This window comes from Phascolarctos cinereus, unplaced genomic scaffold, assembly GCF_003287225.1.
Source record: "Phascolarctos cinereus isolate Bilbo 61053 unplaced genomic scaffold, phaCin_HiC Scaffold_1;HRSCAF=81, whole genome shotgun sequence".
NCBI lineage: Eukaryota > Metazoa > Chordata > Mammalia > Diprotodontia > Phascolarctidae > Phascolarctos > Phascolarctos cinereus.
In genome coordinates, this window is record NW_027555514.1 from 276,485,452 (window position 1) to 276,506,123 (window position 20,672).

The 20,672-nt window shown below is 41.2% G+C and overlaps 1 protein-coding gene across 1 annotated transcript in view; it reads right to left on the bottom strand.

Annotated features, from left to right (window-relative positions):
* Window positions 1-5,592: 5,592 nt before the first annotated feature.
* The window catches only part of BPIFC (BPI fold containing family C), a 42,325-nt gene continuing 27,245 nt past the window's right edge, over window positions 5,593-20,672 (bottom strand). Inside the window, exons 10-16 of the mRNA XM_020982449.2 lie at window positions 19,767-19,820; window positions 17,682-17,852; window positions 16,087-16,154; window positions 13,451-13,493; window positions 10,095-10,158; window positions 8,554-8,630; window positions 5,593-6,081 (exon numbers count right to left, since the gene is read on the bottom strand). Of these exons, the coding sequence (XP_020838108.1) occupies window positions 6,013-6,081; window positions 8,554-8,630; window positions 10,095-10,158; window positions 13,451-13,493; window positions 16,087-16,154; window positions 17,682-17,852; window positions 19,767-19,820 (546 nt within the window). The 3' untranslated portion in view covers window positions 5,593-6,012. The remainder of the gene's footprint in view (window positions 6,082-8,553; window positions 8,631-10,094; window positions 10,159-13,450; window positions 13,494-16,086; window positions 16,155-17,681; window positions 17,853-19,766; window positions 19,821-20,672) is intronic.

Sequence of the window (20,672 nt, forward strand, 5' to 3'; positions counted from 1 at the left end):
CAATTGCTAACATTTATCTAGCACATTAAGGTTCGCTAAGAGCTAAAATATGTAATCTCATTTGATGATACAACAATCCTGGGAGGTAGGTGCTCTTATTATCCTTATTTACCTGTGAGAATATGGAGACAAACAGGCCAAGTGGCTTGTTCAGAAAGTGCACCTTAAATGCTGCGCTGTAACTGGGTTTGTGAAGACAGATAGAAACCTTAGCAGCAACCAGGAAATCTAGGTCTTATTTCTATAGTCTGCTGATGGGTCTGCCTGCCAAGTCTCTTCCCACTTCCATCCATCCTCTCTTCATCCTCTAAAGTGATTTTCTTTTTCTTTTTTAAAAATTTTTATTAATTTATTTTGATCTATCAACAATCACTTCCATATGCTTTTGAGTTTTAGATTCTTCTCCCCCTCCCTCCTCATCTTCCTTCCCAAGACGATGCGCAATCTGACATAGGCTATACATATACATTCCTACTAAACATATTTTCACATTAGTCATGTTGTAAGGAAGAATTAGAAACAATAAGAGGAACCACCAGAAAGAGGAAACAAGACAAAACAGAAGAAAAAAAATGGTAAATAGTATGCTTCAATCTGCATTCAAACTCCATAGTTCTTTCTTTGGATGTGGATAGCATTTTCCATCATGAGGCCTTTGGAGATGTCTTAGATCCTTGTATTGCTGAGAAGGGCCAAGTCTATCAAAGTGAGTCAACGCACAATGTGGCTGTCATTGTGTACAATGTTCTCCTGGTTCTGCTTGCTTCACTCAGCATCAGACCATACACGTCTTTCCAGGTTTTTCTGAAATCTGCCTGCTCATCATTTCTTATAGCACAATAGTATTCCATTCCATTCATATACCATGATTTGTTCAGCCATTCCCCAATGGATGGGCATCCTCTCAATTTCCGATTCTTGACCACCACAGAAAGAGCCGCTATAAATATTTTTGTATATGTGGCTCCTTTTCCCATTTTTGTGATCTCTTTCGGATACAGCCCTAGAAGTGGTATCGCTGGGTCAAAGGGTAGGCACAATTTTATAGCCCTTTGGGCATAGTTCCAAATTGCTCTCCAGAATGGTTGGATCAGTTCACAGCTCCACCAACAATGCATTAGTGTTCCAATTTTCCCACGTCTTCTCCAGCATTTATCATTTTTCTGTTTTGTCATGTTGGCCAGTCTGACAGGTGTGATGTGGTACCTCAGAGTTGTTTTAATTTGCATTTCTCTAATCAATGGTGATTTAGAGCATTTTTTCATATGGCTCTAGATAGCTTTAATGTCTTCCTCTGAAAACTGCCTGTTCATCTCCTTTGACCATTTATCAATTGGGGAATGACTTGTATTGTTGTAAATTTGACTCAGTTCTCTATATTTTGGAAATGAAGCCTTTATCAGAGACGCTGGTTATAAAATTTCTTTGCCAGTTTTTTTGCCTCCCTCCTAATCTTGGTTGCATTGGCTTTGTTTGTGCAAAAACTTTTCAACTTAATGTAATTAAAATTATCTGTTTTGCATTTTGTAATGTTGTCTAGCTCCTGTTTGGTTATGAATTCTTCTGTTCTCCATAAATCTGACAGGTAAACCATTCCTTGCTCTCCCAGTTTGCTTATATCATCAGCCTTTATATTTAAATCATGAACCCATTTTGACTTTATCTTGGTATATGGTGTGAGATTTTGGTCTATGGCTACTTTCTGCCATACTCTTTTCTAGTTTTCCCAGCAGTTTTTGTTAAGTAGTGGGTTCTTATCCCAGAAGCTGGGGTCTTTGGGTTTATCAAATAATAGATTACTATAGTCATTGACTACTGTGTCTTGCATACCTAACCTATTCCACCGATCCACCACTCTATTTCTTTGCCAGTACCAAGTAGCTTTGATGATTACTGCTTTATAATACAATTTAAGATCTGGGACAGCTAGGCCACCTTCCCCTGCATCTTTTTTCATCAGTTCCCTTGATATTCTGGACCTTTTGTTTTTCCAAATGAATCTTGTTATTATTTTTTCTAGCTCTATAAAATAATTTTTTGGCAGTTTGATTGCTATGGCACTGAATAAGTAAATTAACTTAGGTAGAATTATCATTTTTACTATATTAGCTTGGCCTACCCATCAAAGTGATTTTCTTAAAGCACAAGTCCAATTACGTCACTCCTTTCCACCAATTCAATAAACTCCAGTTGCTCCCTATCATCTCCAGCATCAAATAGAAAACACTCTGCTTGACGTTCAAAGCCCTTCATCACTTGGCCCCTCCTACCCTTCCAATCTTCCTACACCTTACTCCCTGATGCATACTTTTTCTATCCGGTGGCTCTGTGATTCTCCTGGCTGGTCTACAAAACAATTATTCCATCTCTTGGCTCCAGGCATTTTCTCTGCCTGCTCCCCCATGCCTAACCCTCCTCTCCACTTCCTGACCTCCCTAGCTTCCTTCAAGCCCAACTAAAATCCTGTCTTCTATAGGAAGCCTTCCCCAGGCCCTCTTAATTCCTGTCCCTTCCCTTTGTTAATTATTTCCCGTTTATTCTGTCTATAGCTTGTTTGTACGTATTTATTTGTATGTTATCCATCTCCCTACCCCCATTAGATTGTAAGCTTCCTGAGGGCAGGGATTGTCTTGTGCCTTAGTGCTTAGCATAGTGCCTGGCACGTAGTAGGTATTTACATGTTTATTGACTGGTGGCTGACTGATTCAGTAGAATGTAAGCTTCCCAGTAGAATGTAAGTTCTCTGAGGACAGGAATTGTCTTGCTTTTGTATTTGTATCCACAATACCTAGCATACAACAAGCACTTTATAAATGTTTGTTGATTGAGTGGAAAGAGCTCTGGATTTGGAGTTACAAGACTGGAATTTGAATCTTACCTATTATGCTATCATTTATTACCTTTGTAGTAGAATGGTCTCTGTCTATACATTTATCTATCTGTCTGTCTCTGTCCGTTCTTCTATCTATCATCTATCTCTATCTCTCTATACCTTTATCATCTATGTATACCTCTATCTATTTATCTATCTGTCTGTCTGTCTATACATCTTTCTATCACCTATCTCTGTATACCTTTACCATCTCTCTATACCTCTATCTATACATCCATCCATCCATATGTCTATCATGTCTATCTATACATCTATCATCTGTCTATACCTCTTTCTCTATCATCTATCCATCTTTTTATAGTTTGGGGAGAGTTTTTATTTTTAAATTGTACTGTAAAAATAATTTAATTTTTCATTCTTAAAAAAGAAATAGAGAATTTTTTAACACTTTTAAGTTTTTAAAATTTCTTGGCATATTTTTTGACACAACAGATATTCCCCCAACAAACCGCCTTAGGAAGTATGTTCCCTGAAAAGAACTTAACGACTTGTTCGTGACAGGCACAGCCTCCTTGCCTCTGAGTCATGGAGTTCCTCCTTTCCTATTAGTCACAGAGCGTCTTCTCCACAAAGATGCTCCTGAACTCCCTCCCCCCTCCCTCCCTAAGTTCCTTGTAACTATGTTGCATTTATTTCTATTTATTCTCTACATATATATACATGTACACACAATACATACATGTATCTACATATATGTATACATGTGCTGTATCATTTTAAATTGCTCCTTGTTTTCTCCTATTAGATTAAAGATAGTAGCTATTTCTAAGCAGCGGTTTCATTCTTTACATTTGCACTCCTAGCAGCTAGCACAGGATCTGGCCTATAACAGGAACTTAGTAAATAATTTTTGATTGATTAATTGATTAAAAAGAGCAGTTCCTTATTTTAGGGTAAAAAAGAAACGAATTCCTTAAAGGGGGAAGGAACTCGTCCAAGGTCACATAGCTAGTAAGTAACAGAATCAGAATGTGAAGCCAGGTTCTTTGATTCCAAGAGAGATTTCTTCCCTGCTGTGGAATGAAACTGATCTGTGTGGCAATGATAAAAGAGCAAACTTGGTTTCCACATTACTTACCAGACAAATGTGAAGAATGAATTTTTTTAAATGAGTTAATAGAGCTGGTCTGGACAGAGTTCCCAACCACTGAGGTGGGGGGAAGAATACTCAGATGAAGGAAAAGTGTTTTCTCTCCCAGTTCCCTCCTGATTGTATGTACTTAGGATATATTTCTTGACTTGATTTGATTTTACCCTTGACTTGACCCCTCCTTGAACCTCAGCCCCACCTCGGAATTCCTGTAACTTTCATTTGAGGATGAGGATGATGATGATAATGACAATAGCATTTTAAGGTTTGCGAATCAATATCATCTCATTTTGCTCTCAAAACTACTCTGGGAAGGGGTACTTTTATTATCCCCATTTTACAGGTAAGGAAATGGAGACAAACAAGTTGTGACAAATTCCTTGAGGGAAGAAACAGGGTGTTCTGTATGTTTCCCATACCACAGTAGTTAAATACTCTACACATAGCAGGGGCTTAATGCTACTTTAGTTATTTGTTTGATTTTAGCTACCGAGTAACAGAATTACAGAATCTGAGTGAGAGTTGTCGTCCATTACCCAAACTTTTACATTACCTGTGATGGCTAGAACATTTTTTTCTCCTCAAACTTTTGATGAGGAGACCAAGGAGGTTTGTTCTTCTAGCCTAGCAAGAATGTAGCCTTGTGAAGAGCTTTGAATCCTAGACAGGCAGGGAAGTGGACCAGGTCTGGTTCTCATTTTGCCCCTCAGTTTTTCTGCTTCCTACATATACATAAGGGCTCATCCATCCCCCTCCTAGCTTGGCCCAGGTACAAAAAATTGTTAGTGGAGGCTCTGCTTCCTTCATCTGAGCCCTGACTTGTCTGCTTGGAATATTAAACCTTCTCTCCTCTGCTTCTTGGAACCCCTAATGCACTTCAAGGCCCAGGTCAAGAGCCTTGCTAAGCAAAATCCCAGAGTTTCTCCTAGCTGTCAGTGTGTCACCCCCCACCCCCCAAATTACTACATATTTCTTTTTTATATATTTTATTTTTACTCATTTGTGTTTGAGTTGTTCTTTTCTCTTCTGTGTAAACTCTACAGGTTACATAACTACATATTCATTGTTCTTATAACACTGCAGTGTTCCACTGCAAGGTGAACCAGGTGACTGATGGACTGAAACCTTGGTCAGCACAAACAGGAATCGTGTTTAAGGTTTGTTCCTTGGGTCCGACATTCAATTTGCTCACTGGATAAACCCAAGTCTTTTTGACTTAGGATCATCGATTTAGGGTTGAAAGGGACCTCAGAGGCCATCTTGTCTGACCTTTTCCTTTTACAGATGAAGAAACCTGAGGCACAGAAGTTATGTGACTTGCCCATGGTCATACAGCCATTTAATGTCTGAGGCAGGATTTGAATTCAGGTCTTCCTGACTCCAGGCCTAGCACTCTTTCCACTATACCATGTGACTTGATAAAAGTCACCAGGGCTAAATCTTTTAGAAGATCACAGCTTCTATGTTTGGTTCTAAACCTGGTATTTTTCACTTAAACATTTTAAATAGCGAGTTCAGGCCAGCCTGGAAACTTGTTCATCTGAAACTGGGGATTCAGCCCCATGCCGATGGCCCTCTTTTCTCAAAGCCAAGTAGGTGGGACTGCATGCAAGGGGAGGAGAGATTTTATTTAAATAAAGGGAGCATAAAATATGAAGTACAAAACATAAAATGCTAAATGCAGTGGGGACAAAGTAAAGGAAGCCTTGCTTGGATTCCCAAGACTTTCTGTGCCCATCATATAAACCTGCCTTGTGGCCCCAGCAACCGACATCTACTCACACTCAGTACACACAGTCAGACATATATACAGGCACCATTGTAAGCCCCCCGGCCCTTTTTCTTTAGTGCCCTTAAAGCTAGGAAGGAAACCATTTCAGTTCTTGTTGCCACGTTTTCCTTGTCTTCCAGCCTTGGGGGTACAGTGGTTTTGGCAGGGGGGAGGGGTTAGGGATCATTTGTCTCCTGTTCATATTAAGAGCGCCAGTCAGGTCATGCTGTCAGCGTCCTCAAAGGTGTTTTCACCTTTCTAGCCTCCAAAATGCTGCTTCTTCCACAAAGGGTCATACCTGAGGTCAGTAGAAACCAGAAGGAAACCCTGAAGGGGAAAAGACATTTATAGATCATTCTTTCAATCAATCAATCAGTCAAGGACTTAGTAAGTTCCTATTGCACTGCACTGTGGAGTCAGGGAGACCTGAGTTCGCATCTTGCCTCAGGCATTTACTAGCTGTGTGACCCTGGGCAAGTCAGTTAACCTCTGCCTCAGTTTCCTCATCTGTAAAATGGGGATGGTAATAATAGCCCCTACTTCCTAGGATTGTTGTAAGGATCAAATGAGATAAGAACTGTAAAGTGCTTTGTAAACCTTAAAGCACTATATAAATGTTAGCTATAATTGTTGGTATTAATCATGAACACTTATTATAACATATAATGTTGGTATGATAATCTAATCTGCTAGATAATAATACCTTGTAATTTCATTATGCTAAGTGCTAGAGATTCAAGGACAAAAGAGTTACAGGCTCTACCTCAATGAGCTTCTATTCTATCAGAGAATACAATGTGTACATATCAAAATAAAAACAAAATGTAAGATCAGGACTGGACCTGTGATTTGATTGATGGAGGGAACTCTGAGTAGAAGAAAGTCTCACTACCTACACCGAGTACTTAGTTTCAGACTCTCAACCTTAGCCAGGCGAGGTTAAGTGATTTGCCCAGGGTCACACAACTAGTAAGTGTCTGAGGCAGAATTAGAACTCAAATGTTTCTGGTTCCAGGTCCGTGCTCTATCCACTAGCTGCCTCCCATTAAATTAGACAAAAGATTTTGCTTTCTGTTGTTGGCTAGCAAATTACAGGTCATTGGAAGTGTTTTCATGTCCCCAGGCTTTGGAGAACTAGTAGTATTAGTGGAAAGAATAATGGATTTAAAGCCATTGGACCTTTGTTTAGGTCTTGATGCTGTCCCGTACTACCACCTTGGACAAGTAATGTAACTCTCTGGATCTCAGTTTCCTCACCCGCAAAATAGAGAGTTCAGCCAGATGACCTCTGAGGTCCCTGCTAGATTGCTAGCTGGGATACAATGGTACTTGCAGAGTCTAGTGAGGGATCATTTTCATTCTGGTGCTACGCAGTGAAGGGATTCAGCCACTAGGTGGCGCCAGATTGACTGCCTAGTCCCACCTCAGCTCCAAATGCTCTTCATAGTGTAGCTGCAAATTTCAAAGAATAAATTGGTAGCTGATACAAGTGCTCGGCTTAGAATTGGGAAGACCTAGGTTCAAATGCCACCTGAGATATTACTAGCTGTTTGTGGAATCCTGGGGGAATGGTTTAATGTCTTTCATGCTCAGTTTCCTTTCCTGTAAAATGATGAAGGTGGGGGGTTGGAAGAGGGGGCATCTGAAGGCCTTTCTAGCTCGAAACCTCTGATCCCATGAACCATAGAATGTCAGAGCTGGCAGGGACCTTAGAGATGATCCAGGACTTCTTCATAACGGGTCTGCAAACTTAAAAAAAGGTTTTTTTTTGGCAATGATTTCAATTGAATTGATTTTCTTTGTAATTCTATTTTATTTTATGAATTTAGAAACATTATTCTGAGGAGAGGTCCATAGGCTTCAACAGACTACCAAGGCGTTCAGGACACACAGAAAAGGTAAGAATCTTGGGACTAGTTCAATAACTTCCTTTGTAGAGGAGGAAGCTACACTTCAGAGAGGGCGAATGAGCTGCCCAGGGTTGAATAGCTAGTATCAATTGTCTTCAAATATTTGAAAAGTTGTTATTTAGGAAATGTATTAGCCTTATATTTCTTTACTGGATCTAGGACTGACCAGTGAATAGAGGTTACAGGGGGACAGAGTATGGTTCAACATAAGGAAAAAACTTCCTAAAAATTAAAGTTGTCCAAAAACGGAATGGGCTACCCCAGGAAGGAAGTAGTTTCTGTTAATGGAAGTCATATGGGCATAGATTTCAAGATAACAGGGAGTACTAACCCACTAATTTTGCAGATGAGGAAACCAAGGCCCATGAAGGTTAGGTGACTTGTGCAGGTAGGATTGTAGATCTTGAGTCTGAAGGGACCTCAGAGATCCTCCAGGCTAACTTCTTCATTTTACAGATGAGGAAACTGAGGCCCAGGCAGGTTAATTTGACCAAGATCACAAAGAAGGAGCTGTGATTTGAACCCATTTCCTCTGACTTGAAATCAAGCCCTCTTTCCACTATGTCCTGATGTTGAAATGGAGATTGGACAACCCATTGTCTGGGATCACCGGATCAAAGACTGAGCTGTGGCAGGGACCTTGGAAGTCATCTAATCCATCTTGCCCATTTTACAAATGAGGAAACTGAGGGCCAGAGAAGTCAAGAGACTTGCCAAAGGTCACAAGGATAGTAAAGAGTAGCACTGGAATTCAGAATGTTGAAAAAGGGCTTTAGTCTTCATGTATCACTTGGACAAGATGACCTCTGGGGCTTTGAACTTTGAGAGTTGAGGATAATTCTGTGATTCTGCCATAAAAGACAGCATAAGAGGAGAGTCATCTTCTCACCTTGTGAACTTCAATGTCAGACTTGACAAGAGAGATCTGATGTGGGTTAGGCAATGGGAAACCTTGCTGTAACCTGGCTAAAAACCAAAACAAAATATAGTAAAGAATAACTTCAGAGATGCACAAGTATATAGCAGCTCCTTTGCAAACATTTGTCTTTTAATCTTATTCCTTCTATTTTCTCTTTTTTATTTTTTAATTGAATTTTACATTCAATTTTATTTTCAGATCTGCCTTCTCTCCTACCCATTTCCCCTTCAGCCCCATTGAGAAAGCAAGGAAGTCAAAACCCCTGTTACAAATATGTATAGGCAAGCAAAACAGATTTTCATGTTGGCCATGTCCAAAAAATGTGACTCAGTCAGCATCCCAAGTCCATCACCTCTCTGTCAGCAGGTGGGTTTTCTGTTTTTTTAAAAAAATTCTCTTGGATCAACACTTCCCCAGCTTTTCTCAGAAGAACTTTTAAACTGATCCACCACATACTTAACTGAAAACGTCTGCAATTTTGCACATCTGGGCAGCAAGAAAGAAAATCTGACAGCTTGCTGTTCTCCCTTGAAAGCACAATTTACATTTTGCCAAGGCTGGGACTCACAGGCTCTGAGAACATCTCATTCTTTAAAATGAAGAACAATTTGAATGAATGCCCCATAGTTGCAAATTGCTGAGCAATTGTGTGTCAGTTGAAGGACCAAGACTGGCAATCACTGAAGCTGAGTTTGTCAATCTCACCCATGAATTCTGTTCCTCGCACGGGTGGCCACCATGATTTCACCCTCTAAACAGAGCTTTGTAAGGCTGGGAGGAGAATCTAGCGTCCTGTGGATGTCTCCTCAAAAGATTATGAGAATTTTTTAAGTCTCCCCTATGTCGGTGATAGACCCTACCCTTCTTGTTGAGAGTACCAATAAGGTTACTAGTATCCATGAAGGTCAGTGAAGGCTGGACTTAATCCATAATTTATTTCATAATCAAATTGTGAAGATCCCAGGGTTTCTAATTGAGTCCACAGACCTCTGATTTCAAAGGGGTAAATTTCAGGGGATCTACAAATTTTGGTGTGATCTTTATTTTCACTAACATCTAACTAAAATTTGTCATTTCTGGGGCAGCTAGGTGGCGCAGTGGATAGAGCACCAGCCCTGGATTCAGGAGGACCTGAGTTCAAATCCAGCCTTAGACACATAACACTTACTAGCTCTGTGACCCTGGGCAAGTCACTTAACCCCATTGCCTAACCCAAAAAAAAAATTTGTCATTTCTTTCAACTATGAATTTTAAAAAAATTTATTCTGAGAAGGGGTGAATAGGTTTCACCAGACTGCCAAAGGGGACCATGACACAGAAAAGGTTCAGAACCTTTTAAGAATGCTGATTGCTACTGTCCTGGGCTGGATTAATACCAATTCCCCAGTAAGCAGCAGCCTTGGGGTGCAAGATAGAGAATATTCCCAAATGCTTTACTGACCCCCAGGAATCACATAGTTTGTTAATATGCCCTAGTCACTAAAGGATGCTGTGGCACCCCTCTGACTTACCATTGGCTAATGGGAAGACTCCAAAGTGAAGGATGGAGGAGAGAATGTTTTCAAATCTCAGGACCTGAAACAAAGGAACAAGTCAGTTGAGTGGGGGGCAGCTGTGTGGCACAGTGGATAGAGCACCGGCCCTGGAGTCAGGAGGACCTGAGTTCAAATCCAGCCTCATGCACATAACACTCACTAGCTGTGTGACGCTGGGCAAGTCACTCAACCCCAAATGCCAAACCCAACCCCCCCCAAAAAAGGAATAAAACAGATGAGTGGGCAGCTCACAGACCATGAAATTCTTATGTAGTACAAACAAGTCTTCACCCTTGTTCAATTCTGATCTGGGTGAAGATTAATCCAAAAAGAGGCAGCATGGTGTAGTCACAGTAGGTAAGACCACTGGACTGGGAGTCAGGACGAGCTGGGTTCAAATACTGGCCCAGACACTAGCAAGCTGTGTGACCCTGGGCAAATCACTCTACCTCTCTATGCCTCAGTTTCCTTATCTGTAAAATGGGAAGGGGGGCAGTGGTCAGTCTTGAAGGAGACTGAAGTTTCTTCCAGTTCTAAATCTATAATACTATGATAAGAATGTGGGGCAGCTAGGGGGTGCAGTGGCTAGAGTGCTGAGCCTGGAGTCAGGTAGACTCCTCTCCCTGAGTTCAAATCTGACCTCAGACACTTACTAGCTGTGTGACCCCGGGCAAGTCACTTAACCACTATTTGCCTCAGTTTCCTCATCTGGCAAATGAGCTGGAAAAGGAAATGGTAAACCCCTCTAGTATCTTTGCAAAGAAAACCCCAAACGGGGTCATGAAGAGTCTGAAAATGACTGAACAGCTACAAAATAAGTATGTGAAAAGCCATTTCAACAGTCTGTCCGCCCCAAGTGTCTGTCAGAAGTATGAAGGAGGGGTGGTTGTGATAGCTTGTGGTAGATAGAGAGCCAGTCTTTAGAGACAGAAAGACCTGGGTTTGAGTCCTTCCTTTGGCTGTGTGACCCTGGGCAAGTCACTTAAACTCGATGAGAAGGGAGTTTGGCCTGAACCTCCTTTGCAGCTTCCATCTGCTTTAATGCCCTGCTGAGTTAAGGCATGATCTGCCTCTGTAGGAGAGAAGCTTACTCGTGTCCTCTGGGACACTCGGGTTTGTCCTCCCCACTGCGTGGCTATACCTGGGGTTGTAATTAGACATCCGTCTAATTGTGTTACTGGCTTCTGGGACCGAGGATGGCCTTAGGCCCTGCCTCCTACCTACAGGACTCTCCGGCTACTCCCCCGTCAGTCCTCCAACCTGTAACTCAGGCTCTTCCTCCCTCTGTCTTAAAGCAAATTTAAAAAGAAGTCATTGTCTGTTATCCTGGCACCTGATACCCAGCTCTGCGGCTGCTACATCCAGGCCTATTCCCATTCCACTGGGATGCTTGACATGGCTGTTTTTATGTTACGTGTGACTGATGTGGGGAACAGTGAGAAAGAAGGGTGAAAACCCCTGGTCCTAGAGTAATTGTCAGGAGGGCTTAACTGGGCACAGGGTTCTAGACCTTCTCTAGTTTTAGCTGGAGTTCTTAGCTGAGCTGCTGTTTCTTCCTTGGGCCCTGTGAGGATCCCACTGTTACCTGGTGATGCTGACCCTAGGACTTGGGCTGGGCAAGTGAAGTGGCAGATGGCATCGTGGATGGGGAGTTGGCCTTGCTGTCATGAAGTTGTGGGTTCAAGTCCTATTTCTGGCCTAAATTAATTGTGTGACCCCAGGTAAGTCACTCTGCTCAGTGCCCTGGGCAACTCTTTAAGGCTTTAACTGGAAGAGAAAAGGCCCATCTGCACTGATAGCTGAAGTTCCTCACTGAAGTATGTTTTCATTGTGTTTTTACATTTTCTTTCAGGGGCAGCTAGAGGGTGCAGTGGATAGAGCACCAGCCCTGGAGTCAGGAGGACCTGAGTTCAAATCTGACCTCCAACACTTAACAGCTGTGTAACTTAAATCCAAGTCACCTTCCTGATGTCATGGTTGTCTTTGGAACAAAGGACAAATAATGATCCTGGACAAGTCATTTAACCCCAATTGCCTTTCACTTTTTTTTTTCGTATTATGAATTTTGGGGAAACATTGTATAAGAAATACTGTTGAGGATGATGTAATTGTATCATTGGAAAATTTAACCTTTTAGATTTGGATGCTGTGAAATTATTAAGTTATTAAGAGGCTATTGTCATGCTAAAAAAACCCAACCTTTGTTGTTCAGTTTATTTTCAGTCTCTTTGCGACCCCATTTGGGGTTTTCTTGGTAAAGACATTGGAGCATTTGCCATTTCCTTCTCTAGCTCATTTTCCAGATGAGGAAACTGAGGCAAACAAGATTCAATGGCTTGTCCCAGGGTCACAGTAAATATCTGAGGCTAGATTTGAACTCAAAAAGATGAGTCACCTAGCTACCCCTATCAAGTATTTAATTGGGTGTATTTTAAAAACTGGACTTTTAGCTGTCCAAACTAATGAATCTATGTTCCAATCGAAAACAAAACAAAATAAAACTCAGGAGTTTACCTTTCTAGCTGGTACCACTGAGCTCTAGGGTGGCTTCTGTTTTCTTTTTTTTTGTTTATTTGTTTGGTTTTTTTGGTGAGACAATTGGGGTTAAGTGACTTGCCCAGGGTCAGACGGCTAGTAAGTGTCAAGTGTCTGAGGCTGGATTTGAACTTAGATCCTCCTGACTCTAAAGATGGAACTTTATCCACTGTGCCACCTAGCTGCCCCTAGGATGGTTTCTAGGTTGTTACTCTGATCACTGGATCTTCTTCAAGTTACAGGGATAAGAAACACATAAAGCAATGAGAGTGGTGGGGAGAGGGAGGATACGTGGCCTCACAGGGGCACCCACACACCCAGAGTCTGGGTAGCCATGCTCCAAACAACTCCAGGAAACTAGCTCAAAAGCCTCAAAGGGCAAGGATAATAAATATGGACCTACAATGCCCATTTACCCCCTTCCTTTGGGATTCTGGGGCATAAATTTAACTCCAGAAACTTAGCTTAAAACTCTTTTTTTTTCATGGGCTTTGAAATCCTGAGAACAACTGCTTCTCCTACATCCTGTAGATCTCTAGCAGTCTTCCGAATGTTCTGTTTCAAAAGTCCTTGCATAGATTTCACAGAATGACAGTGTAAGTCTCTTTTGTAAAGAGCAAATTAGCCTGGTGAGTGGAGGAACAGCGAGAGGGAAAGATTTTTGGAGCAGAAAAGAAAAAGAGGGAAAGAGATACTTGAAGCAGAAGATATAATCATCCAGGCAGAAAGGCAGCAAGCCAGCAGGTGGGGAGGCAGCTCAGACGCCTCCTCCAAGACCTGAGGTTCTTAAATCTTACCTCAATGGAACTACGATTAGACTCTGGGCCAGAGAGACGGAACCTGGAGAGAAAGAAGGTCAGAAAGTAGTTTTGAAAGATATAAGATGAACTGTTTAAATTTCAAAATGCCAAAAATAAAAAAAAATTTAGCAAGAACAGAGAGGCAGAAATATGTTCTCTATCATTAAATTTGCCCTTCTGGGAAATGCTGGGGCAAGCCCTCAGCTTACCCAAGTAGGTTCTAAAAGTTCTTTTATAAGTTCATTCAACATCCATTCGTTCATTTAATGGACAACAAAGAGTATTTGGAAAAGAATGCTGTATTTGGAGTTGGGAGACAAGCTTCAAATCTTGACTCATTATTATCTATATGACCTTGGGCAAGTCACTGCACGTTAATGAGCTCTTTCCTTATCTGTAAAATGAAGGGTAGGGTTGGATGGCCCCTAACATCTCTTCCAGCTGTGAATCTATGCTCTTGTGATCTTGTCAATCTTGACTCTGCCCCTCACTCCCTGTGTGACCTTGGGCAAGTCACTTAACTTCTTCAATCTACCATCTCTGTCTCTGCAAAGGCCACTTGCAGTTCTAAATCAATGATTCTACCGCATTTATGAAGGCCCAGCTGTGCGCTCTGTGTTGGCTTGGTGTCAAGACACAATGTATTTTCCACAGGAAGGATGTGATGACTGACCTTTAGGTTTCCCAGGCTAGCCCCTCAAAGCTCATTTACTCTTTCACGTAGCTGTATTACGGGACCACCTGTCCCGTGCAGCTTGTAACCATGATAGCATGCCTGCCCGCCCCGAGAGTGAGGGTTGTTGGTGACTCCTGGTTCTTGGCCCTCTGCCGGCTATGGCTCAGTTGGCCTACGGAGCCTCTCTGATCTTAGCTCCTGGCTCCAGCTGGAGTCCTTAGCCGAGGGCTGTGTCTTGGGGCCTTTTTTTCTGCATCGTGTGGAAAACTCCCGGTGTGGAAATTCTCTTCACCAACAAAGACCGGTGACTTCTTGATCACCAGTGTGAGTCCACACACACACACACACACACACACACACACACACGGCACTAGGTAGTACAGAACCGTGGGCCCATACAAAGTTTATATATGTTTCTTGTTCTAGAATGTAAGACCCTTGAGCACAAGGACTATTTCATTTTTGCCTTTTTATTCCATCACCTAACAGTTCCTGCCATATAATACATACTTGATGGCTGATTGAACAGAGGACTGTGATCACGCCCTTCCCCATCAAATAGCCCCCATTATTAGAGATTCTTGCAAATCTAAGCTAAACCGAGTAGACCAGCAAAGCAACAACTTCTCCATTTACTTATTGCTCCAAGGTTTACCAATATTCCCCGCTCCCAGAACAGTTCATTGAGGAAAATGCAAATATTATTATCCCCATTTTACAGATGAGGAAACCAAGGTGTAAAATGACCTCCCCAAAGTCTCACAGCTAGTAAGTGTTTTCATTGCTGTGATTTGAAACTTTGTCATTGGACCATTAGCCCAGTGTCCATGATACTTTGTGATATTGGGGCCTGGGATTTCCACGAGTGGTCTTGGGGAAGGGGCTTGTCCACGGGTGTGCTGGCAAATGTTTAACAACTGACTCTCTGGGCATGGGGGTGGGGATGTACCCTAGGCACACTTTTAAGCTTTATGTGCATTATTAATATTTTCTCTATCACTTTCTTAAAATGTAAACAATACATAATAAAGCAAACTCTGATTTGTAGTGTTACTTATTTCTCAGGTATAAATGCTCACAATGAAATTTAACAACCAGCTCTCCAGAAGGCATTTGAGCTGGCTCTAGGCCCCCCTTTCCTATCCCATCCACTCCTTGCCTTAATACTTGTGAAGCAGAGATTGATGCAGATTACTTAGCTCAGCAGTTTGCTTGGTAAATCAACGATAGGGCACTCTCTCTGTCCCACCTTTGGGAAAGCTTCCGCTCCAATGGGACCCAGTACCAGCCGCTTTCTGACTTGACTGGTCCCCTATCTGTTCCATAGAATGCTTCTGTTGACAGATGTTTATCTGTCTACACTTGTATGGTGTGAAGGAAGGAGGTGGTCTTACTAGACTGACCAAGCGTCACATTATAGGTGTGGAGCTGGAGGGAAACTTGGTGCCCATTCGCCTCATTTTGAAAAGGAGGAAACTGAGGCAAACAGGGTGAAGTGACTTGCCCAGCCAGTAAGTGACTCAGGCCAGATTTGAACTCAGGAAGATGAGTCCTTCTGACTCTAGTCCAGCCCTCTGTGCACTATGGCGCCACCTAGCTGCCCTGTAAGTATCTAAAGTGGGATTCTAACTCAGTTCCTCTTGACTTTAAATCTAGCCCTTTATTTTCCACAGAACCTCTTATAAAATTATAGACTTGAGTCATAAGAAAACCAAGAAACCATCTAGTATGACCTGCTCACTGGAGAGATGAGTACAGAGAGGCCCACAGAATAAAACCCAGCATTCCAAGTCCTTATCTGTCCTTGCCTATCAGCTAAGTTTCCCTGCTCCACTTAAAAAAACCCATTCTTTCCTACAGAAAAAATGATTTTTCTCCTGTTGTCCTAATGTTGATTTTGAACATGTGGTCTTCCAAAACTGCTGAAAAGTAGTCAATTAAACCTGATTTATCTTACCTGTTCAGAGATAAAGAGCAGATCAACTTTTGTCCCAAAATAGCCAGGCCAACATCAGTACTAGCCACCTGCAAAAGACCAAACACTTTGATTATTGGGCTGAGTGAATGTCATTTCAGATTCAAACACTGGCCTCTTCCGTAACTGAAAATGCAGAAACTCCATTGTCTGGAATATAATCTAGCTCAAGAAATCCTCTTTCTAAGGAACGGATTTGAAAAGACACCAGCTTTTATGGGGGTGGGGAGGAGAGGGAGGACAGTTCTTACCTGCTTTTATCACACTTCCTTTCTCCCTCTCAATTGTCTTTTAAACATGGTTAACTGTTTTATTAAAAAATTAATGGTGACAATAATTGGTGATCGTAATGATCAAGCTTGCCCTGAGGAAGAGAGAAATAAATTCTCCTTTCTCCTTGCTGGTAGAAGGGGACTCTGAGGATGGAATACAATATAGCACAACACTGAAATGATGCATTGGCTAGTTTTGAGGTATTTTTCCATGCTCCTGTCCTCTCAACCTTTTTTATTCATCACTAAGTGGGATTGCCCTTTGGGGATGGAAACATACACTTAGGCTTTAAGGTGATGCAAAAGGAAAAGATAAATTAAAAAAAGAAAAGGTTGAACATTAAAAACAGCTGACCAAATGTCTGTAATAACCATTAGAATTATTCTCAGGAATATGATGATCTAAGACAATAAAGGACTCATGATAGAGCATGCTATCTGCCTCCAGAGAAAGAACAGATACTGTCTGAATACAGACTGAAGCGTGCTATTTTTCACTTTCTTTCATCCTTTCTTTTTATTCAAGTCTTCTTGTAAAAAATGACTAATAGGGAAATGTTTTATGTGATTGTTCATGTATAACCTATAGAAGATTCCATACCGTCTCAGGAAGTGAAGAGAGAAGGGAGGGAGGGATAGAATTTGGAACGCAAGACTTTTTAAAAAAAGTTTCTAAAATGGTTTTAACCTGTAATTGGAGAAAAAATAAAATACTACTCAAAATAATTATTAGCATTTAATTTTTTGTTATATCATGTCTGATATGTTAAGTCATGTTCAACTCTTTGTGATCCCATTTGGGATTGTCTTGGCAAAGATACTGGAGTGGTTTGCCATTTCCTTCTCCAGATCATTTTACAGATGAGGAAACTGAGATAAATGGTGTTAAGTGACAGGGTCACATAGCTAGTAAGTTTCTGAGGCTGGATTTGAAGTCAGGTCTTCCTTAGTCCAGGCCCATCACTCTATCCACTGTGCCACCTAGCTGCTTCAGTGTGATGCCATATTGTTCTCCAAAAATATTCCACAGGTTTGCAATCCCACCGGCAATGAATGAGTGTACTTATTTCTCCATATTCCTGTTAGCATTGAGTTTCTTTGCATTTCTAAATTATTGCCTGCCAATTTGATGGGTAGCTATCTTTTTGTTGTCTTTCCAGCCCATCAGGAAGGAAGACCTCAGCAGGTCCTGGGAAACCATAAATACTTCCAGGCACTGAGGAAGCATGTGGCCAGTGCTCCATTGAATGAAAGCTATTTGGGGGTCTTTGAGTGGAATTCACCTCCCTTGGTCTGGCTACTTACAAAATCCATAGAGACAATAGCTTCCTCGGTGGCGTTTTTAGGTTTGGTCAGCATCACGACAGAACCAGGGATGTTGAGGGTAAAATTGTTCGGTTCTAGACTGACCACTGGGGGTTCGGTGGTCAGAACCCTCATCATCAGGGGCTGGGTCATTATATATAGTTCTGCAATCTGCCAAAATTTGAGAAGAGACAGGTGGAGTTAAGTGATGTGAAAATACTGAGGATCAAAACCAAACCAACAAGTCTTGCTTAGTAACTATGAACGTCGAAACGAGTCAATTTCTGTAGTTACCAAGCAAACCTCGTTGGTTTGGTACAAAAAAAATTGATACAATCAAGCATCATTAGAACAACTTTTTCAGTTATTTGCTTGAATTTCTACGCTCTATCTGTACAGGCTTAGATTTGGGGGGGGGAGTCTTAGATGACTGTCAAATTTTAGACAATAAGAATAATGGTAACTTATATCTAAAGTTTACAGAATTCTTTACACACATTCTCCCATTTGATTCTCATGACACTCCTGTGAGGTAGGAGCTGCTATTATCCCCATCTTAGAAATGAGGAAATTGAGGGTGAAAAAGGTTAAGTGACTTGCTTAGGATCACATAGCTAGTTAAGTGCCTGAGGAAGGATTTGAACTCAGGTCTTCTTGACGCCAAGTCCAGTATTCTATCCACTATACTTCTCTAGACTGGTTTATAAGGAATAAAGATGGCCGAGATTCTTAAAATCTAGCCACTGCTCAGATTCTTATAATCTAGCCAATAGCTCACAAATGTTCAGATTCTTTAAGAGTCTGGCCAATATGGCAGATCTTTAATAAACCTTGTCTTTGGCTGAAAAAAAAAAAGGAAATAAAGACAATTCTGAGGTGCCAAAAATGAAAATAGCTTTGCTAAAATTAAAATGCTTTTTGTTATACACACAACTGCTATATAGCCTATGCTAGACTATAAGCTCCGTGAGGGCAGATATTCTCAACATATAATATTCAGCTGAATATCAGCTTCGTAAAATTTGCAGATATAGACAAAATCCCCTCTTCTCTCATTGATTCAAATGGTTTTGAACCAAGTTGAAACCTGAAGGGAAAAACAAATATCTTATTTGGGGAACTTACGGTGGGATAGTCAAATACCTTAAACATATCTACACTGTCACCTTCAATTTGTCTCAAAGAGAATTCATTGTCTTTTCCCCTCAACCTGCTCCTCCCTTCGAATTTATTATTTGTCTGCATTGCTACCCTTCACCCAGTACCACAATTTCAAATCCTCAGTAATAAGTCAGATTCCTTCTTTTCCTTTACCTCTCATAGTGAAGCAGTTACAAAGCCTTATTGATACCATTGTTCTCTGATTCTCTCATGGCCATATCCTTTTCTCACTTCCTTCTACCACCCCAGCCTGGGTCCTCATTACCTCTCACTTAGAATATTGCAAGAATTTTGTTACAGGACTTCCCATCCCCATTATGTTGCCACTCAGATTCATTCTTTGTAAGACCATCAGAATCCTTGTTTTTATGCATTTGGTCCTGTCCTATTACTTCTCTGCTCAGAAATCTTCCCTGGCTCGTTAGAATTCACCCAATAACGGTTATTTTCCTCCTAATGACATTCCATGATTGGGACTCTTAAGATTATCATCATAAAATTAGACCGTCCAAAAATCCACAGAGCAAAAACGATTCTTGTGAAGTGGCTAAAATGAGACCAAGGAAGTAGTGGGAGTATACGGGAAAGAATGCTGTGTTGGAAGTTAGAACTGTGGGCTTAAGTCTGGGGTCTTTGACTTCTTGACATTAACTTGGAGGCAGATTGATTCTGAACTTCTCTGGACCTCAGCTTCCTGCTCTATAAAATGGGTTTGGACTCATTGGCCTCTAAGATTCTGTTCACCTCTAAATCTGTGATACCATGATCCTAGGACTTCTAAGGTTCCTTCTAGCCAGACATCACCCCATGATGTCATTAGTCTTCTTCAAAAATGAAGGATGAAAAACAACGACCACAACCACCACAACAACTCTCTATCCTGCGATAGACCTGCAACCAAGAAACAGAACTTGAATCACTCACCTGAGAAAACAAACTCCCAATGCCCTGGGGGTTTTGAATTAGATGCTTGGATAGCTGGAAAATAAATGGAGAAGGCAAGTCAATTTTGTGTTAATTTCTCATCTCGTTTTCCTTCAAGAAGAAAATGCTGTGTTTATTACCATTCTTATGATACAAAAGCATTTCCCTGAAGGAGAGTTGTAGCATATTACTTCTTAGAGACAGCTAGATGGTGCAGTGATTAAAAGCACGGGACTTGGGGAATCAGAAAAACCCAAATTCAGATCTTGCCTCTGATACTTGCTACTTGTACGAATCATGACAAGTTACTTAACCCTGTTTGCCTCAGTTTCCTCACCCATAAAATGAGCTGGAGAAGGAAATGGCAAACCACTCCAGTATCTCTGATGCCAAATGGGGTCATGAAGAGTCGGACAGGATTGAAAAAATGACTTAACAACTAACAACAATACAGATCTATGAAAATGTGTAGATATACATATATATATGGCTTTAAACTTCTTGGAGTATTTTCACATAAACTTTAACCACTTCGGTGTCCTCATCTGTAGAAATGGAATAATAACAGTGCCCACCTTAGAGAATGGTCATGAGGAAGAAATGCGATAACATGTTTACAATGCTGTCCAAACTTGAAGTGCTATGTAAAGGCTGGTTATTATTTTTGCTTGCAAAAACATCATACAGGAATGTTTTAAAAGGACAAACATTTTATTATTGCCACTCATTTTTTAAAAAAGTGTGTGGAAGTGTTGGGGCTGGTGGGAGTGAGTAGGGATGGACTCTGTCATAGGATTCACAGTCACACATGAGTTTTAAACCAAGATGGCGAAACTCAAGATGATGCCATATATTGTATAAAGAAACTAGGGATATTTAGCCTGGAGTAGAAAAGTCTCAGGGAAG